This window comes from Diospyros lotus, chromosome 14 (assembly GCF_014633365.1).
Source record: "Diospyros lotus cultivar Yz01 chromosome 14, ASM1463336v1, whole genome shotgun sequence".
Taxonomy (NCBI): Eukaryota; Viridiplantae; Streptophyta; class Magnoliopsida; order Ericales; family Ebenaceae; genus Diospyros; species Diospyros lotus.
In genome coordinates, this window is record NC_068351.1 from 3,356,544 (window position 1) to 3,380,878 (window position 24,335).

At 34.9% G+C, this 24,335-nt stretch overlaps 1 protein-coding gene across 25 annotated transcripts; it reads right to left on the reverse strand.

Moving 5' to 3' along the window:
* Nucleotides 1–230: 230 nt before the first annotated feature.
* On the reverse strand, nt 231–23,803 carry LOC127791083 (phosphoglycerate kinase, cytosolic-like). 25 transcript variants are annotated; one of them, XM_052320834.1, is made up of 17 exons: nt 21,371–23,803; nt 18,550–18,641; nt 18,392–18,444; nt 15,878–16,148; nt 15,173–15,513; nt 14,760–15,045; nt 13,305–13,372; nt 12,043–12,294; nt 7,061–7,136; nt 5,328–5,404; nt 5,191–5,240; nt 4,659–4,743; nt 1,896–1,994; nt 1,264–1,628; nt 985–1,053; nt 794–911; nt 231–556 (listed from the first exon to the last, which is right to left on the reverse strand). In XM_052320834.1, exons 1-14 carry the CDS (start codon nt 21,532–21,534, stop codon nt 1,395–1,397), a joined length of 2,148 nt encoding a protein of 715 aa, XP_052176794.1. In that variant the 5' UTR covers nt 21,535–23,803; the 3' UTR covers nt 231–556; nt 794–911; nt 985–1,053; nt 1,264–1,394. The 25 variants fall into 25 exon arrangements, with proteins under 25 accessions (XP_052176794.1, XP_052176792.1, XP_052176793.1 ...); XM_052320832.1 differs by lacking the exon at nt 794–911 and having other exon boundaries at nt 231–559; nt 992–1,053; XM_052320833.1 differs by lacking the exon at nt 794–911.
* Between the last annotated feature and the right edge of the window lie 532 nt (nt 23,804–24,335).

The window sequence follows — 24,335 nt, forward strand, 5'->3', positions numbered from 1 at the left end:
CAATGCTTCTTTTGGTGCTAAAACAAGTGGTTGATGCAACAATATTTGATGGACTAGAAGATGTAAAGCATTACATAGTTCACAACTAATTAACTTTGAAATCTTTTTAAGGAACCTTTAGTAAATCCTTCAAACGATTGATCAATGTTTAATCTTATCGAGAATGTAATTTTAATCGACTAATTTAACTAGATGATTATTGTTAGTGTAGTATTTTAAAAGACATAAACTAGCTTTTATCATAACCACTCAATTTTTTTTGGGATTAAAGTTAGGGCAACCCCCTCCCCCGGCGGAAAAAAAAAAAAAAAACACTTTTTTCCGTGCTACCTCTACTACAAAAAGGATGGATATGAAGGGTTCAATTTTTCTGTGCTTATGTTGCACTCAATTGTATTTTTTTTTTTAAAAAAAAAAGGCTCTAAACCAACACCATCTGCCTTGGTAGAAGCAATCGACTTTGCTCTGCTCAGGAACTCCCCCTGTAATTGAGTGGGAGAAAAGAGAACACTTGAAAATACCTCCAATGTATACTCCCAACTCTTGATCCAAAATGCTGCTGCAAGACCACAAGATATAGTGAGTGGAAAATGAATAATAATAATAATAATAAGAGCAGCTTGAGAATAGAACATACTAGAATGATACACACACGCAACTGCAATGGTAAATACAAATCTTCAAAGGCTAAAAAAAATGGATCCGGACCAGATAGCATAAATGAAGCAGAGTTCTCAGATTGGATGGTCTCAAGTAAATTAACATTTTATGATAGAAAAAGATGGAATGTAACCATTAATGGTGGGAGAATGATATGCAATTCTTCCGCTGCTCTTCTCCTTGTTCACTCAATAAGTAGTGCAAGTTTTGGACAAACAATCAAAAGGTGCACCATTAGTGTCCCTAGTGTCCTATGCCAAAAAATTATCTGCTCATGAGAAGAACATTTTGCCAGATATTAACATTGCTTGACAAAACAATTACCACTCACACAGCCAATGTCAGCCACTCCAGTCTTTTCACCCATTGCTGGTTGTCCTAGAGAGCACTATTCTGTACACAAGAGCAGTGTATATGTAGGTCTATGTGATCTTAAATGCTCCATAAAAATAATACCAGTTAACAAATTCTATTGTCAGATGGCAACAATTTTCAGAACAAATAATTATAACCTGTTAATTTGAAAAGTGCCACCTAAGTACCAGTAACAGCTTTTAGTGAAAATAGTTCCCAAGAAAATAGAGTCATAAAAGAGATAATTACCTCTTAGAGAGTGTAGAACCCTGTCCGACACAATCAGCAGACTCCAGATAATCTCTAGAAGCATGAGAAACCAACTTTTAAGCCACACTGGCAGCGAGGGACCAACTTCTGTGCATTAGTAACCAGTTACTTCACCCACTGACTGTTGATTTGAAAAGGATTAATCTGTACATTGGAGCCCCACGATCTATAACATGCTGTTCCCAGTCTGAATGCATCCCAAAGGGGTTTTCTTTCAGCCATCCTCCTTGGCCAATGTTATTGTCACTATGATCCTGCATCACAACAAGCTTTCCTTTTCCATGCCGTAGAAATTGTTCTTTCATTCTCATTGCTACACCTTCTATGTCAGACTGAAGAAAGACCTAGATTTCAAGAAACATATTAATGTGGCCCACACTAGCAATTCTCAAGTCTCGCAACTCTTGTCTACCACCTCATAATCACTTCTCCCTTCTTGGATTACTAGATCCCGTGACTCTTCATGGTAATAGTCATTCATCAAAGAAATGAATAAAATTGGCATTTGGATCTACTAAATGCTATGATTTCAACTCCCGAACCATGGCTCAAATAAAAAACACCATATGCATAAGTTAATCCAAAACAGAGAAACAGTTATAATTTGTTACCTTTCCATCAGATGCAAGAAGATCTGCTATTGCTTCAATTAATGGTCTTTGCAGCATACTCCAGCAATGTTGTGGTTTATTAAAATCAGGATCTGGGCACTGCAATAAAAATAATTTTCCTTCAAATTCAACTAGTGGGATTGGGAATTGTTGTTGCTGTTGTTATCAGATTCAAAGACACTTCCATTACAAGTCCAAATGTCTAATAAACAGGTAATAACACCAAGAAATATATGAGCGCATGCTGGGAGACAGAAAGCAACAATGGTAAAGATAATAAATAACATCACACTTAAACAGAAACTAGTTTGGAAAGAAATATCAAGAAGGACTACTTCCAACAGCCTCTGCATCAATAAAAACAGCTGAAATCCTTAAAGATATAAATACCTAATCTGAAAGGGGACAAAAATATGCAAAAGCAAAAAATCACACAACCTAACCTCAGAATTGGCTTCTATCTATCATTTTTTTTTTTTTTTTCTAAAACTCTGCCAGGCTCTAGATAAAGATCATGAAATATTCCACTTGTAAGAAATGGGATTGTGACGACCTTTAGAATGACTGCTTCCAGGAAAAACCAGTAAGAACTCAACTGCTCCCTCTTCTTCTAATCATATGCAGTTGATAAATCACACAGTTCATGTGTGAGTTCAAAAATAACAGAGATCAGAGAAAATTACAAAAGCCAATCTCGAGATTCATTGCATGGCAGCAATATTTTAATAATAACACTTTGGCATGAGTGATTACCTTCCATCTTGACTTCAAAATTCATAAATCCCACATTTTGCTTTCTAGTCTATTGTTATTCAGTACTACAACAGAACTCTGGCTAATAGTACTTCTCGAGCGTCCAGTCAACCTAAAAAATGGCCTGAAAAATGTGGCCCATTCTCTCTCACTCGCCAACAAATTGATCAGCATATTTAACTGGAGCTGACAAAAGAAATTGTTTTTGAAGAGAATTCATCATTAAAACTTAAAATGAACAATGTCCACTTTCAGCAGGATAACCAATAGAGGATCTCTAGTAGAAGATGGTGAGACCTGAAGAAGTTAGCAAAGCTTCAAAACAACAGATGAAATGAAGACTAACAGTCAGCCAAAAAGAAGGGAAAATAAAAAAACATCATATGTGTTGGCCCTGCTCTGGTTTTTAGCAAACAATACCATGGGATCAAGGGATTCAAGACACTGATGAAGTAGCTCATTGCACAAGACAGATGCACGGGTCGTGGCATTTGGCATTTGGATTTTGTTCTCTCTTGGTCCTGCTCTGTATTATGTTGGCTTTTAGCTTTACCATCTTGTATTTCGGTTTGTCTACTTATATTCTAGCTAGGATGTTATTTTATTGTATTTCCATGCTGTAAGCAGTTCGGGTCTTCTACGTATGCTGGCTTGGTGCCTGCCTACGTGCCAGAACCCTTCAGGGTCACCTTCCTACCCTCCTTTCAGAGGCAAAAGTTAATTTATTTAACCTTCTGGTGGCGCAGCGTGTAGCGCGAGTGTGAAGAAAGCACACCAAAATAAACCCTTGAAAGAGCAAACTTCAATGGCCGAAGCTTGGCTTTCAAGAAGACGCAAAAACAAGACTGTTTTGCTAAGAAAACTCAAATAGGTTGCTGAAATTTGATTAAGAAAAACTTAATTACAAACTCTAGATCCTAGGCATATTTATAGTATTTGGCTAATCCAAATCCATCTAATATTTGGAAAACAAAATCCAACTAGAATCCTAATAGAAATAAATCCTAATCCAACATGAAGTAGAATCCTAAATCAAGTAGAAACATGAAATTGAATCCTAAATCAAGTAGAATTCTAAAAACTTAAGAAGTATTAAAATAACATAAAGTAGAATCCTAAACTAAGTAGAATTCTAAAATATAAGAAGTATTAAAATATTGTTCCGGCGTGATCGGGTCGGCTTTGGGCCAGGTCTTGATTGGTGACCGCATCATCTGGTCTTATGATGGCTTTGTGCCCTCACCCATCAATCCCAAATGCTCCCAGTTTTGGCATGCTTCTGTGTATTTCCAGTTGGTCTTGGCTGCTCAGAGGTTAGCTCACCAGTTTGGCTTGGTTTTGCTTTCTTCCCTTGCCTAGCTAGTCTCTTTTGTAGGCTCCAGCCTTATTTCTGTGCGTTCTAGATGCATGGACAGTTGGAAAGAAATAGGATTCTCTTATCACTCTTAATTTGAAGAGGCTACATTTACTTGCAGCTGCTTCTACTGTCTAATCCGGGCTGTCAGCCAAGTTACCAGATTCTTCTTCATACTCACTTGTTTTGGTTGCTTGGATGGATAAATAATTTATTGAAAGATGTGACAAGAAAAATCCAATAATGATCTGAACTGACATCCAGTTTGGATGGACAAGTTATATAATTAGATAACAGTTTAGATGGATGATTTTTAATCACAATTCTTTGTAAAAGTTGTATCAACTAAAAGTTGGAGTTGATACACAAATTAAACAGATTGTGGGATTGCCTTGCACCTGTGCAATTGACTAATACAGTGCCAACTGATATGAGTAGCCAAAAGCAGTTATCATATGTTGGCCCTGTGTGCCTAAGCACTGCAGCTTGTTTGAACATATCGAGATTCACTAAAGGGATACTGTGTCTTGCATAACTAACAAAAAACAGCAAATCAACGGCCTAAGTATTTATTGAGTCTACAGCATGCATAAGGCATCTAATACACACATTACAGGAAGAATGAAAACTCAAATGGAAATTCTGCACTGTGCTACCTGTATGGACACAAGCACCAGCTTTCCTGGGTAACTTGAAATTATAGATCGAAAGGTTGATGTTGCATTTGTTGCAATGAAGTATCTGAAAAATCAAAACAAAATACATAATTGTTATGCCTATAAGCCAATATAAGATTAGAATTGAATGCTGAAAATAATAACCGTGCTTAACAGGAAAGTTTGGCGACAACAATCACTAATCACACAAGCTTGAAACTGTATCACTTTGACTAACACTTCCTTCTGGGTTTCAACTTACAAGCGAGGAGGTTTAGTTAAAAAGTTACGAAGACAAAATTTTGACTACATTTTTCTTATTTTCAAACCAAAAAAACAACATTTTAACTGGAAAGATGGTGCAATTTTTTTTTTTTGTAATGAAAATTTTCATGATCTCAATCCAGTAACAGCAATGACCTGAGTAACCTAACTAGAAGCCAACATTGTCACTACTGATCAACAAGGCTTCACAAATTACTCGTGTTCTATGATTGAATGTTAATCCACCTTGCTATTTCATAGTACGTACCCGTTTCTCATGCCAGATTGCTGAACACAACTTAGACAATGGCTTACAAGCTGAAAAGGTGGTTAGTGTTAAGGAAAAAATTAAATCCCAAACTTATGATAGCAAGGGACTAACAAAAAAAGACAGAAACCGAGAACCTTTTCATTTATCTCTAACCCAAGAAAATTCAAATCCTTCCTCCTCCTAGCCATTTCAAGGAGAAATAATCCATTGCCTGTCAGTTACAATTAAAAAATCTTAGGAAATAGCCAACAAATATCTTCTCCTTTATCACTGCAATTCAAAAAATTCAATGATATAATTGAAAAATTGAATACAACAATAAAAACAATAAACTCAAAAATCAAAGTCACCTAGTTGAATTGCAATCAGGTCAGTAATGCAACAAACAGGCAATCGGTCAAGTTAAATATCGAAGCAGTTTTACCTCCCTCCCCCACCAACCAAGTCAACAATAAATTAAACAGAAAAAGAACATAACCAGGTCAAAAATCAAATCTCTCTCTAGACAAATATAAATTGACTTGGAAGAGCAGAAGTACCATTCTAGATCCTGAACAGACCTCAGTCCTCTGACAATAATATACTTACCTTTAGAAGGTAGTATTGATGAAAGAGAAAGATTGTTTCAAATTAACACAATTCAGTCATTTAAAACAAATGCTAAAATATGGCTAGTTTGTTATCAATTTAAGCTCTTATCTAACTGCCAACACCAAAAATAAAAAAGAGATGTACTCAGATCTTAGGAAAAGACACAGCCAATTTCCTTGGTATTGTTTATTAATGTAATATCCACCCTCGAAGTCAGTTCAATATCTCACAACAGCCTCACAGATCAAGCCCGGAGAATTAGCAACACATGTGGCAGTTGCAGTAGTTTCATTCCAACAGTAGTCATTTTTCGCCAAAGATGTAACAATTGAAAATTTAATTTTATTGAAATTCACAGCTAACTCTGACTTAAAGAAAGTAGGGTGCTGAACTTCTTGTGATTTGTGAAATCAATAAAAACCTCAAGTTTGATTTATATGTTACAAGCAAAAAGAGTAAATAACACGTCACACACAAATTATTCACAAGAAGAAAACTTATTCAGGAAAAAGCAGTCAATTCAGGCACACTATGTTATGAGAGAATGAGATAAAAAGAAATAATGAAACTGATCACAAATTTTAAACCTACCATACAATGATTTTGACCAGCACCAAACAGTACTGTGAGAATAAATGACAAAGGGAATAAACCATTTCATCAGTAGATATCGCAAAACTAAGACATACTGATCACTTAAACTGAGCCATTGATAAAAGAGTTGTGGCCTGCCAGAGGACCTCCAACTTCGGAAACCACCAAAACACATAACAATAAAAAGTTCTGCAACAAATAGACTATATAAAAATGGTATGGCAGATTATCAGAACAACTTAACCTGTAAATTCTATAATAGATGAAGATATGGACCATTATGGGAGGGAAAGCTTTAGTAGCAATAGTAAGTTTGCCCCATTGTGACTGGAAAGGTCCGGTCATAGGTTTGAGTCGTAGAAATAGCCTTTTGGAAAAACAAAAAGAAAGGACAAGGCCACATACAAAAACACCCCTTCCTTGACCCTCACAAAGTGGAGAGCATTATACACTAGGGACACCCTTTTTCTATGAACATTATGAGACAACCAAAGAAGAAAGGTTGTCAAATGGTCTCAGATAGAACATGATTGGGCAACTTGGGCGATATTCCTTAAGCATGCATAAGCGTGAACACTAAATGGAGATTTTTTAACAACATACAAAGCCTTTATCCCACTATGTAGGGTCCACTATGAATCGATATTTTTAGTGCCAACAAAATAATATAAACAAGAAATACCACTTCCAATGTCAACTACCAAAGGACGAGCAGGATTCCTATACGTAGCACTCCAATCAATCTCAAATGGATATGCCTGCACCAATCATTTTTAAAAGGTAATCAAATGCCAATAAAAGTAAATTTAAAATTTTAATCAGTACCCCAACTAGAGATATAAGACAACGGTTTAGCAAATTTACTCACATATACAGAAATTATGAAAAAAAAATAATATTGGTCCATTGATTTAGATAACAATCGACATGCAAAGTTTATAAAATATGATGACATTACCAAATGAAGATGGCGAATGGAAGTGAGGTGATTATTACAGCTCTAAGAGCTGGTTATTTGGGTCAGTCCTTATTACTAAAGTTTGGTAAATCATTTAAATGAAATTAAAGAACAATAGAATGAAACAAATTAGGGTTCTAATTTACTGTCAGCCCCAAGCCTAGATAAAGGGAGGAGGGTTGTGTTAGGCAGCCAACAGTCATGTAAAACTCATTTGATCAAATAAACATTGTTGAATGCTGTATTTATTGTATAGTTGACCCAGCTGATTAGCTGATTTATAGGCTGATGTATAGCTGATTTGATAGACTGATTTATGGGCCGATTGGATAAGACTGATTTATAGGTTAAGTTGACAGGCTGTATTTCAGGCATAATTCTTTGCCTAATTTTCTGCTGTAATTATGTTCCGCATTATTATAAATATAGATTAAAACTGAAACTCTTGCTCTCGGGCATTCAGCCAATTCTCTATTCTCACATGGTATCAGAATGAGTGTGAGAAAATTCTTTCCTTTTGTGTTATCCCTCCAGTGGTGCCTTTCTTATCTTTCCTGTTGTGATATCCTTCCGCAGTGCCTTTCTTCTCTTTCCCACTCTGCTCCACCAGCAGTTCATTCCCTCTTGAGAATCTTAGGACCAAACATATAGAAATAGGTTGTCACTTTATTAGATAGAAGGTTCTTTCAAAAGATGTTGCATTTGTGAAATCTAATGACCAACTAGCCAATATCTTCAATGAAGCCCTCCATGGGCCAAGAGTAACGTACATACGTACCAAGCTGGGTGCATACAACATGTATGCTCCAGCTTGAGGGGGAGTGTTGAATGCTGTATTTATTGTATAGCTGACCCAGCTGATTAGCTGATTTATAGGCTGATGTACAGCTGATTTGAAAGATTGTATTTCAGGCATAATTATTTGCCTAATTTTCTGCTGTAATTTTGTTCCACATTATTATAAATATAGATTAAAACTGAGACTCTCGCTCTTAGGCATTCAGCCAATTCTCTCTTCTCACAAACATGAATTCTAGACAAATAAAAAATAGTGGGGGGGTGTAACACTACACCGCTTGTGTGTAGTGACAAATGAGCTATAGCTGCTGCATCGCCACCCAGACGGAATGTCAAATTTGCAAGGGGTCCTCACATTTTCATGGACAGATGTGAGTTAAGTAGCTAGTTCAAGATCATAGATAAAGGATTGGGTCATGGAATATGTGGACTTTGACAAAAAAATCTATGGAACTAGTGGATGTAATAATTAAGAAAAAAATTAATATTATGTGCCTCCAATACAAGATGGGTTGGAGATAAGGATAAAATATTGACAAAATTTGGATATAAACTTTGGTACTCAAGAAAGGAATGGGCAAAGAATGGAGTGGGGATTATTATAGATAAAAGTAAGATTTTACAGGATGGGGTAGAGAATGTTAAAAACATACAAGATAGGATTATTGCATCTAAAGCTGTTCTAGGAGGAGAAACTATGATTTTTGTTAGCACATATGCACCACAAGTTGGGTCAAGAGAGGAGGTAAAGGCCAAATTTAGGAAAGATTTAGAGGGGTTGGTAGAAGGGATACCTAAAGGAGAGAAGATCATTATATAAGGTGACTTAAATGATCATTTGGGTAGAGAAGGGAATGGGCATAAAGATGTACATGGAGGTTATAGACTTGGAGAAAGAAATAATGAGGTAAAGCTATTTTGGATTTGTCCATGACATATGAGCTCATCCTAACCAATACTTGTTTAGAAAACGAGACGAACACTTAATCACATAACAAATAGATTACTTTCTTATGAGACAAGAGAACCACCTATGTTGTAGGGACTGTAAAGTTATACTGAGAGAATGCTTGACCACTCAACATAGACTTTTAATCATTGATGTCCGCATCAAAATATGGATAAGAAAATTAACACAAATGGAACCCCTAGAATTAGATGGTGGAATTTAAAAGATGAAAACAATCCATTTTCTAGGAAAATGTGTGACAAAAGAGATTGGACCGTAAAACAAAAGGCTAATCAAATGTGGAATGAAATGGCTAGTCCTATTTGAAATGCGACAAAATGATTTTACGAGAGTCTAAAGGAAAAGTCCCATCTCAAAGAGTCTTAGTGGTGGAATGAAGACGTACAAGAAAAAATCAAAACTAGAGAGCTTGCTACAAGACTTTACATAAATGCCGTAATGTAAAAAATCTAAAGAGGTACATAGTTCAGTCAAAAAGAAGCAAAAAAGGTAGTTAGAGAAGCAAAGTCAAAAGCTTATGAAAATTTATATCAACGACTTTATATAAAAGATGGAGAAAGAGATATACGTATAAACTGGCTAAAGCAAGAGAGAGAGAGAGAAAAAAAAAATGGATTTAAGCGAAGCAAAATGCATAAAAGACTGAAACCAATGTTAAAAAGTTGTCTCAAGTATAGGATAAGAAGATTAATGAAAGCAGTGCATTTGTGGGCCAATGAAGAATTAAATAGAAGTTTATATCTCAATCTATAATTAGTGATAGTTGAGGGAATTAAACTGTAAATATGTTTATGTCTTTATTGGGATATCCACCTACTCTATAAATAAGATAGATAGGTAACTGAAATGATCATTCTAATCATTCAATTTCTTCTCTTTCTGAATACGTGAATTGCTGTGAGAGGAAAGACTTGAAAATAGGGAAGTTCTTTGTAATCTCAGGTTGAAGGCAGTGTGTGTTCGTGATAGAAAGAGAGGAGAGGGTTTATGTGGGCTTCTTGTGTACTGATTCTGTAATGGAATTCTAGTGGATTGCTCTTGGACTGCGGCTGGATATAGGACTGATTTTGATCAATTCGAATCAAGATAAATCTCGGTGTACTTTTGTGATTTGATTGATTCATTTCTGTTTTCATTCATTTAAAATTTTGTTCTTGTTTTTCAGTTTATTATTTCTGTTGTTCGGTTTTGATTTCAGGTGGAGTGGTTGAATTTTTGTCTAAGATAATTGATCCAGTGACCCTAGGATTAACAACCAAAAATTAGTAAATGAGGGGGCAATCAAGGAGAGATGGAAGGAGTTTTTCTTGGAGTTATCCAATGAAGGTAGAAAAAGAAGTGCTACCTTGGGGCATCTTAGTAGCTCTGAAGAAGATAGAAATTACATGTTATAGATGCATACATTCAAATGAAATAAAGCAGGTATTGGAAAAGATGAATATTAATAAAGCAATTGGACTAGATAATTTACTGATAGAAGTATGAAAATGCATGGGAGAAGAGGATATTCTTTGGTTAACGAAATTATTTAACGTGAAATAAAAAAAGATGTCAAATAAGTAGAGGAAGAGCAGTTTAATTCCTATTTACAAGAATAAAGGAGATGTTAAAAACTGCAAAAATTATAGAGGAATTAAGTCAAAGAGCAACACTACAAAACTTTGGAAGAGAGCGAGTAAGAGCCTGTTTGGCTGTGTGGTAAAGGAAAAAAGCGCTTTTTTTATGACAAAAGCACTTTAATGCATTTTTTGTAGTGTTTGGCCAAAATTAAGAAGTGTTTTCATGCTATAGCAAAAGCAGTTTTTCAGCTGCACAGCAGAAGCAGGAATTTGTAGCTTTTGCTGTACAGCAAAAGCACAAGCAGAAATTAAAATTATTATTTAACAAAAATAGCCTTAACAAAATTTTAAAATTACAACCATTACCCTCCCATTTAACCCTTATTTCTTGAATCCCTTTTCCTTATCAAGAAACCTATTTCTCATTAACAACAAAAGAAGCATCACTGTCATTCACTCTCGTTGCCATCGTCGGTTGTTGCTGTCAATCCCGTCAATCGTCATTCTCGATCTCATCAGTTCCGTCCATTGCTTTTGTTGCCCTATGCAGAAGCTGTAGCATCTTTTCTCTCTCTTATCATTTTCCAAATCTACCTCTACAAGAGTTCTCTTGTTTATGTTCTTGGCTGAACCATTGATTGTTCCATTTTTTGTTTTTTTCCTGCTTGTTTGATGATGTTGTGTTAGTGAGAATTATGGTGGTGTGATTAGAGAGAGAGAGAATAAAGAAATCGATGCTTCTACAAGTATTGAATTTAGGAGCAGAAGGTTTAAAGGCTTGAAAAGCTTATTTTTAATTGATCTTTCTGGGTAATGACTGTTGAGTGACAAAAACAAAGGTATTAAGGAAATGGTGGTGGAAGATATGTACACACACACACGCATATATGACTGTAAAGGTTTTTCCCTTTGCATATGCATGTAAAATAATATTAAATTATTAATAATTTTAGTGCAAAAAGTTGTAATAAAATTCGTTATTAAAAATAATGTTCAATTTCAATCATAAAAATTAAATGTATGTTGAAAGCATTTTTATATCTAAGTAGGATTTAACTATAAAAAACAATTCTGTCAATAATCTTTTTGGTAATTTTATTGTTAAAAACACTTTTTGTCAATTGTTAGCCAAACACATATAACAATGAAGCAATTTTAAGTGATCTTGTCAAATGCTAAAATGCTACTTTAAAAAAGTGATTACTGTAAAAGCACTTCTTTCGAAAGTGATTCTTTGTTTTGGTACACAAGAAATTACAGGAAATGTCAACTTATAAAAAGTGATTCTCATCCCAGCAGAAATTTCACAACTATACCAAACGGACCCTAAGAAGAATGCAGTGAAAAGAGCAGCTTGCTAAAAAGTTTAGAAAGCATACTCTATCTAAGGCCATGAGCCCTGGTAGATTTCTTCCTCTGAGAATCTCCCACACAACTGAAGCACTGCCAGCCATATTGTGTATTGAGAATGAACTTGACACCATTGTAAAAGCTTTGCAGGTCAAATTTCCAACAACAGTTATATCACAATTTTTTTGATTTAGTTGACCAAGCATTATTGCCAACTTTGATGCACCAATGGTGTCATGACCTGACAAGCCAAATTTTAGTGGACCAATCCATAAAATTTTCTGCATGCCATCATAAACTCACATTGGTTAAAATAGGCAACAAATTTCAGAAGGTTTTCTGGAAGAAATCATGAATTCGTATTTGTCAAATATGCAGGGGGATGGCAAACTTGAAATAACATATTTTCCATAAGAAAAGAACTTAAACAATTTAATTTCACACTGCTTAAAACAAAAAAGAATAAAAAAAAAAAAAATAGGGCAGTGACTTCAGAATTAATTTACCTAAAGGATAAATCATATAAACAAGTTGAAAAAAAAAAGCAAAAATGCAAAGGCACATCAAGGAGAGAGAGGGTTTGCAAACTTTTTTTGCACCTCTTAAATATCAAAAGCACATAAAGACGGTCATTATTTAGACTCAAGATTGTCACCAATCATGAGAAGTACTATGGTCCTCAAATTTACCATTTTTTTTTTTCTACAGCCTGTAATTTTCACTTCGAAGCCCTCAATTTTCTATTCAATTTTTATCTTTCCTTAGAAAACAAAAAAATGTAATTAAAAGTAGTAAATCACAAGCCATGAGGGATAAGATGGCCAATCTCAACAAAGGCAAACTAGGAAACTGGCACTGAAAGGTGAAGGTCAAGTGGTATACACGCACAGGAGTCCAATCTATCACTATGCAAAAGTCTCGTAGTTCTGAACTGATATTTTCTTGGAATGACTTGATCTTCCAATTTCACCATAACATCATTCACACTTATATTTTTAACTGCACTTATTTTCCATATATTCAATTTTCGTTGATGTGCATAAATTGAAAAATAAATGTAATAATAAAGAGAAACTAAAATGTTTTAACCACTATGTTGAGGTGGAGGAGTACTATTCTAGTTAAGCCTTCATTTATACACAAATCCAATAACTTCTCTGTATGTAAAATACGAAGACAATCTAAGATGTTGGCAAATATTTCATAATGTAATAAAATCAAATGAAGAACATATTTCAGCTCACATTAACTAATATGATGTAAATCACCAGTATTGAGCTTCACAGCACACCTTAGATCTTGAGAGGAAGGAAGAAATTTTCCCTAGAGACTTCGGCCCGATATCAACAGGTACCCACCCTAAAGAAATAATAGGGATGAACTGCTAAACATAACGGCAGATGACAAAGAAGAAATGGCAGTACAGATGCAAGGAATTAGAGGGAATTTATTTATTCACTCCGAGAAATTCTCTTCCATTAGTTTTGCAGGGTCATTTATCAAATGTGTGCATATATATAGTTTTGGTGGTCATACAGGTCAATGACTAGTTTGTGCATTCAGAAATATAAGATACATGATCAATCATATCGAGATTATCCTAAAAAATCAAGAATTACCATTCAGGTAATGAAGTAACCCATGTGACATGGGATATTTGGGTGGTATATGCCTAAGAGTCTTATCTAATATCCCAAAACAATAAAATCAATTGCTGCAAAAAAAATGCCTCAACAAACTTCCTGACAAAGCAATTGTTAGTGGACCAGCTGTCATGAATGTTTGGCACTTCAGCCTGATCAGCCATGAAAAGTAAGCCATCAGCAGGTTAAATGCCTGAAAATAGAAGTTGACGACAGGGAAAAAAGAAGAGTGCATTTTTGCAGCTTCAGGCAATATGAGATAGAAGTGGATACAATTTCTATAAGAAAATTAAACAAAAGCAAGGAAGAAGTTATCAGAAATAAATGCATCTTAGAAAGAAAAGAGTAACAGGTGAGGTAAAAAAAGAGGCAGCCCTGTGTGAGTCTGCAATGACTGTGATGAGAAGCTGTTTGCATGGTTTAGAATTGTGACCCTCGGGTCACAATGAACCAACCTTTGCCAGCGCTCCTAGGTCACCTTTTAAGAGGAGATACAGCAACTAAAAAAAAAATTGAGGTGATCCAAAATGCGCTACGAATTCAAATGATGTTTCCAACAAGATCAGATCAGAACTATGAATGCTAAACCAAGCAAGGAAAGGCTGGAGGGCGGTGGATATCTTCATAATTTCTTTACATGGATCAATACAAGAAATATAAAACTAGATTTTTGCATTATTAAATAGAGGTTCAACTATTCAGGTGGTAATCAATTGTCAACTAGAAAGATGGGAACAAAGAAAGGGCAAATATGGGATATTAAAATGGAGCACATCTCGGGTTTTGTTATTATCATGCTTTCTGTTAGTTAGAGTCTTTATTTTTGTAGATTTAAATTTGTATACTTGTGAACAAATATTTGTCATAGTTCAGTTTAAAATCAGCATTATTTTGATAACTTTCAAGTTTACTGAACGTGGTAATGAGGGACACTCATGGTACTATTAATGCTGAGGTTATGTCAAAACTTTGTACAGGATCATTATTAGGTTTATGATATTCTAGTTTCTTAGATGTTAAAATTTCCTTTACTGAGTTGCATACCTCAGAGGACAGAGAGGAACACACTTAGTTACATTTAAATTGAAAATATACAAACTCACCATCTGGAATACAATGAGCAGGAAATAATTCAACTTGGTTTTCACGACGACCACTCATGCACCAAAAATCTTCCGGAAATAAAATTGGAATGCTTCTGAACTTTGCAGCCTGAATTATATTTAAAGCTTCTTCATTTGCAGCTGGTTCTACCAACTTCATAGGAACAGGCAATCCTTGAACATGCATTATTTGAAATGCCATCATTCCAACAAACACCAAACCATCACATCTAGAAGCTAGAAAATGTAAAGCAGCTGCTTTTTCTAAGAGATTACTCCCTCCAATCTGGCATCCATCATAGAGTATCAGTGACAAAAGACTGATGGAGTTATTGAAAATAAGCCTTAAGATCCATTTAAACAAAAATATATACTTAAAAATCAATTTTACCACAGGTAATAATGAGACGTACAATAGCAAGATATGGCTTTTTATTGGAAACCACAAGCTGCTTTAGTTGATGCAGAGCTCCTTCAAAATGAAAACCAGCAACACATGCATGGCAGAAGCTAGTAATACCAACAGATGAAACGAGAATTCTATGAGATTGAGAAAATGCATCATTAACAAAGATATCAATTCCTGCTGACAATAGTTCAGCAAACTTCGAACAATTAGCAAGTTCCTCTCTGAACTGAGAAAGATTCTCGAGAAGAAGGATATCAGATTTCTCTTCATTTTCCACAATAGACTGCATCCTACCAACAAGTTTTGCTGGCACAACTTTAAGTTGGAGAATCACTGACAGAAACTCTGAGACATAAGACCGTAGCAACAGTTAGACTCAACTGGGTCCAGAAAAGTTATGATTCTTCACGCAGGGTTCAGATGGAATGTCATAAAAGAAAAGAAAAAATATAAGAAACGAAAAGTTGATTTCATCACTTCTATTCTCTTTATTTTTCCCATTAAGTCATTGTTTATTGTAAGCTGAAACATAAATAGCAAAACAGAATTTGCTGATTTTTAAATGTTACCCATTGATGTGAGAACTTCTTTGTTCAATAAGGAACAATGAACATGAAGCACCATGTTGCACGAAATTAAATGAATAATCAATTTCAAAAACCATCATGAATTGACAAACCAAAAGTAGGAATTGTTGCAATAGACATACCTGCAACAGATTCTGCTGCAAAAAACTTCGAATTAGTTTTCACACTCCAGTTACTAACTAGAATTATTTTGGCCCCAGCATTGTACAAGTATGTAATAGTGAAAAGCGCATTGCTGACGGATGGAGATTGCTGGTGCAGATCTTCATGAAGTAGGATGGTAGAATCAAATCTGACCATTACAACTTTTCTGAGAAGCTCCTCCTTGGGAATTCTTCTAAGGGTTTGCACATGTGGAAATGAATTTAATTCTGATTCATCACAAACTTTCTCCTAAAGGGGAAAAAAAAAACTGGATGAAAAATAGTAAACTACAGCAACCAATATAGCAAGAAGTTAAAATCAGCACAAAAATATTCTTTTTCTGATTTACTACAGTGCTCCAGCAACAACAAATCAAACAAGCACAGTCCTATACTTTATTATTAACCATCCAAAGAGCTGATAGCTTTAAATCCATAGAAAACAGGAGAACAAATGCTACCAATATTAAATATGCTTAAGCATATACCAAAAAGAAGGCAGGCCATTCATGTTAACTTATTCATAATTTTTTAAGCATTATTTATAATTTAAGCATTTGCAGCAACTTGACAGGGCTAGCCAAAGCACACAGAAGATATACATTCAAATGATCCGAATTCAAAACTACTAATCTTTCAAGAAATCAAGAGAAGAATATACAACCTAACCTTTCCAAGGCTCCAATTACTTGGCAGAAGAAATATCTACTTTACAATTAAATCAAAAGTATTGTAAAGGGTAAATTGCCAAAAAAAGAAAAAATACTGACCTTTCAAAATGTTTTCAAATTTAGGAAGTGTTTAAATTTTTTCAATAGCCATATTGAATTTTATAAGTTGTTTCAATTTTATACTGCCATTACTTCCTATCCAGTTCTGCCATTAAAAAATGACCTGGACTTTAAATGTGCAAAATAAAATAATAGCGTGGCTTGTGAGTTTCCCTCTCAAAAACCCCTTCTCTCTCTAGAAACCCCTTGCCTGTATTTCCTCTGAACCATTTGCAGAAACTGTCACATAAATTCTGGAAAATCCATTAAATCCAATAAAGATTAACACGCAATTGATAGAAAGCAAAAACCAATAAATTCATCTGAAAGAACTAATGAGCAGACCTTCCAAATCCGATCAAGAGCCTCTTTTCTCACACCCAAACCCAGTTCTCCACTTCTCAGCCTCTTGAGATAATTATCTATAGGCAAATCCAGTACTCTTTGCTCTGCAACGGCATACCAAACGATGGGTCTGATTCTGATCTAACATCCTTGAAACCCAGATGCTGATCATTGGTTCATGGTTTGGTCTTCTGCGGTAGTAGAATCAAGATCATCAAAGCACAGCTAGTTGGTTTCTGTGCAGAGAAGGTTTGAGGCTACACAATCAAAATTGTTGCCAGCCTTTGCATAAAATCTCACTGTTCTGTTTACAACCCTATCATAGGAGAAAGAGTGTTTTGTACAGAGGTAACACGGGGAAGAAAGGTTTATAGAGAGAGAAAGGTTTTTTAAGATGGCAACTCACAAGCCACGTCATTTTATTATTTTGCAAATCTATAGTCCAATTCAGTTGTTAATGTCAGAAATGGGCGGGCAGCAATGGCAGCATAAAATTGAAACAATTGAGAAAGTTCAATATGACTAATGAAAGATTGAAAAACACGGTGAAAAGTCAGAATTATTTTGGTAATTTACCCTATTATAAATATCAAAATATTTAAAATCACCAAGATGCATGTGAAAGATCTACTAAATGCTTCAGTTTAAAATCACAAAGACATCAAACTAACCAGGTCAGGATGGTTTAACAATAAACTTTATAGATTGTATTGGTTTATTCAATTTTTACTGTTATGGGAAGCAGACAGGGGAATAGCTCGTGCAAGAACACAATCTATCAGAAAACCGAAAACAGAAAGATAATATTTGACGTCTCCACAATTCTATTTTATTCTAATGGATGGTCCAGTGTGATAGCAAAAAAACAGCCAACATTAAGCAATGGCATCACTTGCTTGTTGCCAGAATTGCTTTTAAAAGATTTTAATCAACAAGTTAATTACATAAAATATATTCTAACTCGTAAGAAAGAAATATATGCTAGTAACATTAGAAAATAACACCAAGCCATTTATCAAATGTATAATGCCCAAGTAGTCACAAGATGACATGTGCAATATTTTGCCTACACATATAATAAGTTAGTTACCAAAAACAGCAAGTATGCTATATTTTCTAAATACATTGAAGTTTACTGTGTGTATCAAATTCTTTACTGCAGCATTCTCTTTTATTTTTTCCTTTCCCTTTTTGGGGTTATTCTCTTCCTTGTCCTTAATTAATCTGTGCATGTCTCAGTATTGCAGTCAATTGTGTGTTCTTTTTTGTTTTGTGAAAGACAAACACTGCAGTCATTCATGGACTCAATACATTTGAGAAAGAGCACAAATGGTAGGGCACTATAGTGAAACAAAAGAATTATAGGAAACAAAATCACCTTAACTCGATGCGAAAATGTTTTGGCATGATCTAGCACATTCCTAGTACCTGCTGAGAAATTGATTTAGAAAATTTTGAACTGTAACACTGAGAAAGCTATAATGTGGTTAATAATCAAGAATTGGTCATTCAATATTGAAAGCTATAAGGTGTTACCTCGCATTGAAAATCGATTTCCTCGGTATCCCAGGAAAGTTACATACTTTCCATTATCCAGTATTGGTTTAGGTTGAAGGAGTGTTGACAAACTGGAAGGACAATGATAAAAGTTTAAACCATTATGCAAAAGAGTTCCTTGGAGTAGATTTAGGATTTGAGTCATCTCTCATTGTCGTCAAATAGCCCCACCTAGACACAACCTACATTCAGTTATAAGTGTGAAGATATACAATGAGGAAAAAAGAACAATTCACCCATATTGCGGACATGTTAGGCGATAACTGGCATGGACAATTGAATGTATCTACCATGAAAAAACTCATTATTTCACCATTGCCGCAACTCTTTTTGCTGACTCCTCCCTAAAATGCAGAAAAGTTTTCAACGTGGCATGGAATTTTGGAATCATTGATCAAACATTACAGCATGTGGACAGTTACAAGTAAGCTGCTAAGAGAGCCTTCTTTCGAGAAGCAGATGGATGCAAATTGGAGGCGGGCCTGACGGTGAAAAGCCAGAGTTTTCATGCTGCTAGATGAGATTTTCCGTTTAGGGTCTGATGAGTGTCGTTTGATGATGGAAATAGAGAGGATTACATGATATGCAGGGCTCAGCCCATTGAATTAGCTCGTCCAGGAGAGCAAAGAATGCATGGTCAAGCTGCAAGCAGTTGCAAGAGGTAAGACTCCGCCTCAGGCCGGCCTCGCATGCTGAGAGAGAGAGAGAGAGAGAGAAAGAGAGAGCAAACAACCTGCGAAGCAGTAAGGTCTTGATCGCCACGGAGGGTTATGACCGGCGGTCGGTCTCTATATCGACAGCGTGTCGGCCGACCTCTGTCGTGGCCGGGAGTGGGATTTTGGGAATTAAAATTTGGCTGATTTTTGGGGGATTTGGGGGTTAGGTTCTTTGGTCTTCCTGCCTCTCTTTTTATCTGTAATTATTAAATAAATAAATATATTACAGTAATAGTTTATTTTTTAAAATAAAATAAATTTAATATAATATATAATTATTTAAAAAGTAATTATTAATATATTTAATTTATATTTTTAAACAATATCATCTTACATTCTTTTTCTCTACAAAATCAAATCAAAAGAAAATAATTTATTTTGCCACCGAGAGATAGATACCTGAGAGATTTTCATAAGAATGGAAAAGCTTGACACTCAAGTTTGAATCTCCTTGTGACCGCTTATCCGAATATGCTGGATTTAATTCCTCTCTTTAAAATGAGGTAATAGGGGAGAGACGTTGGTGATGGTGTAAAATTAAAAAAAAAATAATTTATTTCTTAAAGTAATTTTTTTTGCATGTGAAATCTATGTTTTATCAAGGGTGGGCATTTGATTCGATGGATAATTAAATTAAAATTTTTTAAAAATAAATTTAAATAAACTTTATTAACCGAACTGAACAAATCAGAATTTTCTATAAATTAAATAATTGAATTAATAAAAAAAAAAGTTTAGTTCGTTCAACTAACTAACTAAATCAAAATTCTGCACGCTCCTTCCATCAGGTGCATGAGGAATACAAGGGAGTGAAGGTTGAGGAGACGAGAGGCTGGAGGTATTGTATTAGTGTCACAAATCAAATTAAGATAAATATGTTTTAGAATTAACGTTTAATCAGTACCTATATATATATTATATTTTGAGTGTTATTATCACATACAATTACTTCAGTTAGTTTGATCATTTTATCAAAACTAATTAAACCAACACACTCCTAATTTTATATTATATGAAATTAATTAAGTCTATGAGTATTATGTAATGCCGCCATATGAATCTGATGATGGGATGTGACCTTTGTATTAGAAATGTTCTCCTTAATTAACATTGGAAGGTTCTTTAAAAATATTTTTCTAAACAAAGATCTCTCTCCAGTCTCAGGTTTTTAAACCCCAATTCACTCATTCCATTGAAGTCATTAGAGAGCATCTACAAGAGAAATGATATTATAACAGTGATTTAACTAATAATTCACTAATTGTTGATGGGTATAACCAATTTAAGTGCATGATTTTTTTATTTTTTTTTAGTAATGATAACCTATAATTATTATCATTTGATGGAATATCATATAAATTATCTGTCACATATCATAATTCAAAAATTACCTACATTAATTAACCTTAATTACAGAGAAAATAACTATAACATTCACAATAACTAGTCAACTAAATGCAATCACATGCCAAACACAGCCTTCTTTCCCTCTCCATCCCCTCAATTCAAACATAGCCTTTTTCTTTTTATAAGAATTACTTGCTCAATACATAATATTTTCCACAACCTGCAAAGAGGGTTTAGTTCCTCTCATGCTGACCAGACTTGCATATGTTTGAACTACCAAGGTCGAAATATTGTTAAGCACTGCAGCAGCGACAGCAGCAATACAAAGCCTTAATTTCACCAAGTTGTATAACATAGTAAAGCAATATAAGCAGTTAAACATTGTTGTTGCAACAATTGTTAGATGCATTTGGCTCTAAAAGGAAGATTACATAAAAGTGGAATACCCATTTCTTCCTTGGTGGTTCTACTAATCAAAGGAATTAACAGTAACAATCAAATGATAGTAACCCAAGTAAAAGTGACCTGCCAGAACTCGACCCAAGTTCGATAATCAACTTCTCAGACTCTCTAGCATGAGGCACAGTTTCGACGAGTTCTACTTTTGTTTTCCCTGATAAAGGTTTCGATAGGTATGATCTTCGATGCTAGATTCACAATATACAAGGCTAGATTAAAACAGAGCCAGACTATCGGGCAACAGGAAATAGAGCTCTAACAAAAGAAAGAACAGCCACCTTGCAGAACCTAATTTAGAGATTACATAGCCCTTAGCCTCTTCTTCTATCCGTAGCAGCAGTTCTGCATGTTGGTGCCCCACTCCTTCGCAGCAGAATCTTCTGTAACTCCTCTGGGCGGCACGGGACAACAAGAGGACCCTTCTGTTTGAAGCCGTATTCATCTTTGGCTTGCTCTAATAAACACAAGAATGAAGGATCAGCGAGGCAGCCTAGTTCAACAACAAACCTCTTAGGCACCCCTCCTTTGACTGCGAAAACTGTAAAATGGCCTGCCTTCACATCATCTGCCAACTCATCTGGACTTGCTGCACATTTTGTGAGTGAGAGACACCTCTGCAGCTTACCGATTGAAATCTTCATCCCCGTTAGGCATTTACTCTCCTCTCCTATTGATCATATGGTCACAATAACCTTTTATGGGGAATTTATAGTGGTGCATGACCACCTTTTGTCCCCACGGAGCAGTAAGCATGGAACATTGCATATGATGCACATTTCACATATATGATGGGTCACTTTCTCTGTGTGTTATTGTTTTTTTTTTTCCTTTACATGATGGGGTCACAGAAACAAAATGCATTATCAGTTGCCCTCAGCTTCTCCTGATGAAAGGCAGTTTTTCCCTTTCCCCTTTCGTTTTAAATGTTGAGCAGAAGGTTGGGCAGCAGAAAATAGAAGAGATTGAGATTCAGAGAAAAATTCAAAGATAAACACAATTCCTTGAACGTGAACCACTAAATCAAGATGTAGTCCATGTTCTATGGCTATTAAACAATTACATTGTTCATGATAATTTGCTCTAAATTATGAAAGAGATTAATTTATTTAAAAGTAGATCATTTGCTCAATTACTAAACAGAGTTAGATAGAATTAATGAAGATGTTCTTTATATGACTATTGCATAAATGCATTTTTGCTTACAACTTTAGACTAAGCCTTATAAACCCAGTGGTACTTTAAGAACATAGCTCCTAAAATCTCCCCAAGAACTAAAAGGGATTAACCCTCCTTTATTACTCCTAGATATGACAGCACAACTCTCGCCACTCCAAGTTATGATCTTTTAAGATAGAAGTGCATTATAATTACGTAACTCATAAAAGCTTCCTCAAAAATGCCAACTTTTCCTTTCTCCATTAATTGATGATGTGTTAATGAATGAAAATATGGTGCATACAAGCATGTTTTGGCAGACACACAATATAACATGAGGTACAGTGCCAGTCAGGTCAACAGGTGTCCCACATAACCAACTTTATTCTTTTAGTGTTTTCATTTGATATGATTTCTGAATTGGAGTTACATAAGAAGCTCTCCAAAGTGGTGATTGTTCTTTTATCTTCTTAACCTTAATAAGAAATATCAAGGTAAGAAAAAGGGAGGCTACTTCAGTAACTCTTTAACACTTAGGTTCTTGATCACTGTGGCATGATGCTGCTCTCCAGCTTAACTAATTATCTTAAGCCAGTGTCTCCCCATAGCTTGAGTATCTATTAATTAAAACAAAATCCTAGAACCATGTTAGAGTGTAATGACCCCAAGCCACATCCACCAATAGTACAAGTAGGGTGGCAATCGAACCGAGCCGAGCTGAGCTTTGTTGAGCTCAAGCTTGAGCTTGAGCTCAATTAACCTAAACCAAGCTCAGGCTCGAGCTCAACATGGACTTGAGTTCAGGTTTGCCAGGTTATGTTTAAAAAAACCCGATAATCTAATATACAAATAATCAACAAATATAACTTTAAATCGAACTTGACAATCAACAAATCCCAATAGTAAACTAGGTATTAATTAATAAATCTTCAAATCACAATATATCTTATTAACAACACATTTTAATAGAGAAAGTGTATTAAAGTTTTGCATTTAGTTTCTTATTGTCAAAACATTCTCAAAATCAAACTCAACAAAATTTAATGATATTATTATAATAATTTAAAGTTTGATAAATTTATGTTAAATAATATTTTTATAAAATTATGAATAAATTTATTAATGTATTTATAAACAAGTCTATTCACAAACTTCTAATTGAGCATGCTCGCGAGCCTCTAATCGAGCCAACTCACAAGCTAACGAGCTGAGCTTTACTAAGGTCAAGCTTGGTTCGTTTACCTTAACGAACGAACTCGAACGAATTTTATCGTGTTGAACACTAAGCCACTCACGAAAGGCTTGGCTCATTTGCGACCCTAAGTACAAGTTCCAAAAGCTAGATCTTTAGTATATAGGTTGAAAATTGAAATCATGGAACCAAATTACACATATTTTCCTATGTCAGTTTGGAAATTCTCACAGTAATACTTTATGCTATCAACTGTGTTTAGTGTAAAAAGACCTTGAACCCAACAGGTCAACAAAGCATAATGGATCCAAAGGTATCTTGACTTACCAATCATCACTCTGCTTAGTAATTGAGCAGACGATCACTGCAAATAATCTAAAAGAAACTCTATCAGGGCAATTCTATCTAAAGGAAACTCATTGTGAAACAACTAACTACAAATCTCAAAAATCACTGCATATAATTTTTTTTCTTTTATGTTGAAATACACCTTGACAAAAAAAAATTGTCAGACAGGTTCATGTTTGAAGCTGATTTTACTGGAGCGCAGTACACAAAATTTTTGGATAGCAGTATACAATAACAATCACAAACTTTAACTCCACTAAGTGGGGTTGTCTACATGAATGCTAGACCACTACCTGTATCTACCCAGGCTCATATCCTCTGCAAGGCCATTCTATCTAATGCTGTGCTTAAGAGTTTCCCACTTTTTTTCTTTTTGGTCTGTCTCTTCCTCTTTTGTTGTGAACTTTCACCGTTTCATCCACTCACCTCAAAAGTGTGTCTACTAGTCTTTCAGTCACATGTATAAACCATCTTTATCAAGATTGAAAGTAATTAGGCTCAAAATGTTAAGTTCAAGATTTATCTTGACTTACCAATCACACATAACA

Bases quoted from the DNA above. Each gene is read 5' to 3' on its own strand.
- LOC127791083 (XM_052320830.1), bottom strand. From the start codon at position 21,534: ATGAATACGGCTTCAAACAGAAGGGTCCTCTTGTTGTCCCGTGCCGCC. The intron at 15,046-15,172 runs GTACGTCTCATT...GATGGATGCCAG, and splicing joins AAAAGCCATATCTTGCTATT to ATTGGAGGGAGTAATCTCTT. The intron at 12,295-13,304 runs GTGTGCTGTGAA...GATGGCATGCAG, and splicing joins CCTTCCTCTCAAGATCTAAG to AAAATTTTATGGATTGGTCC.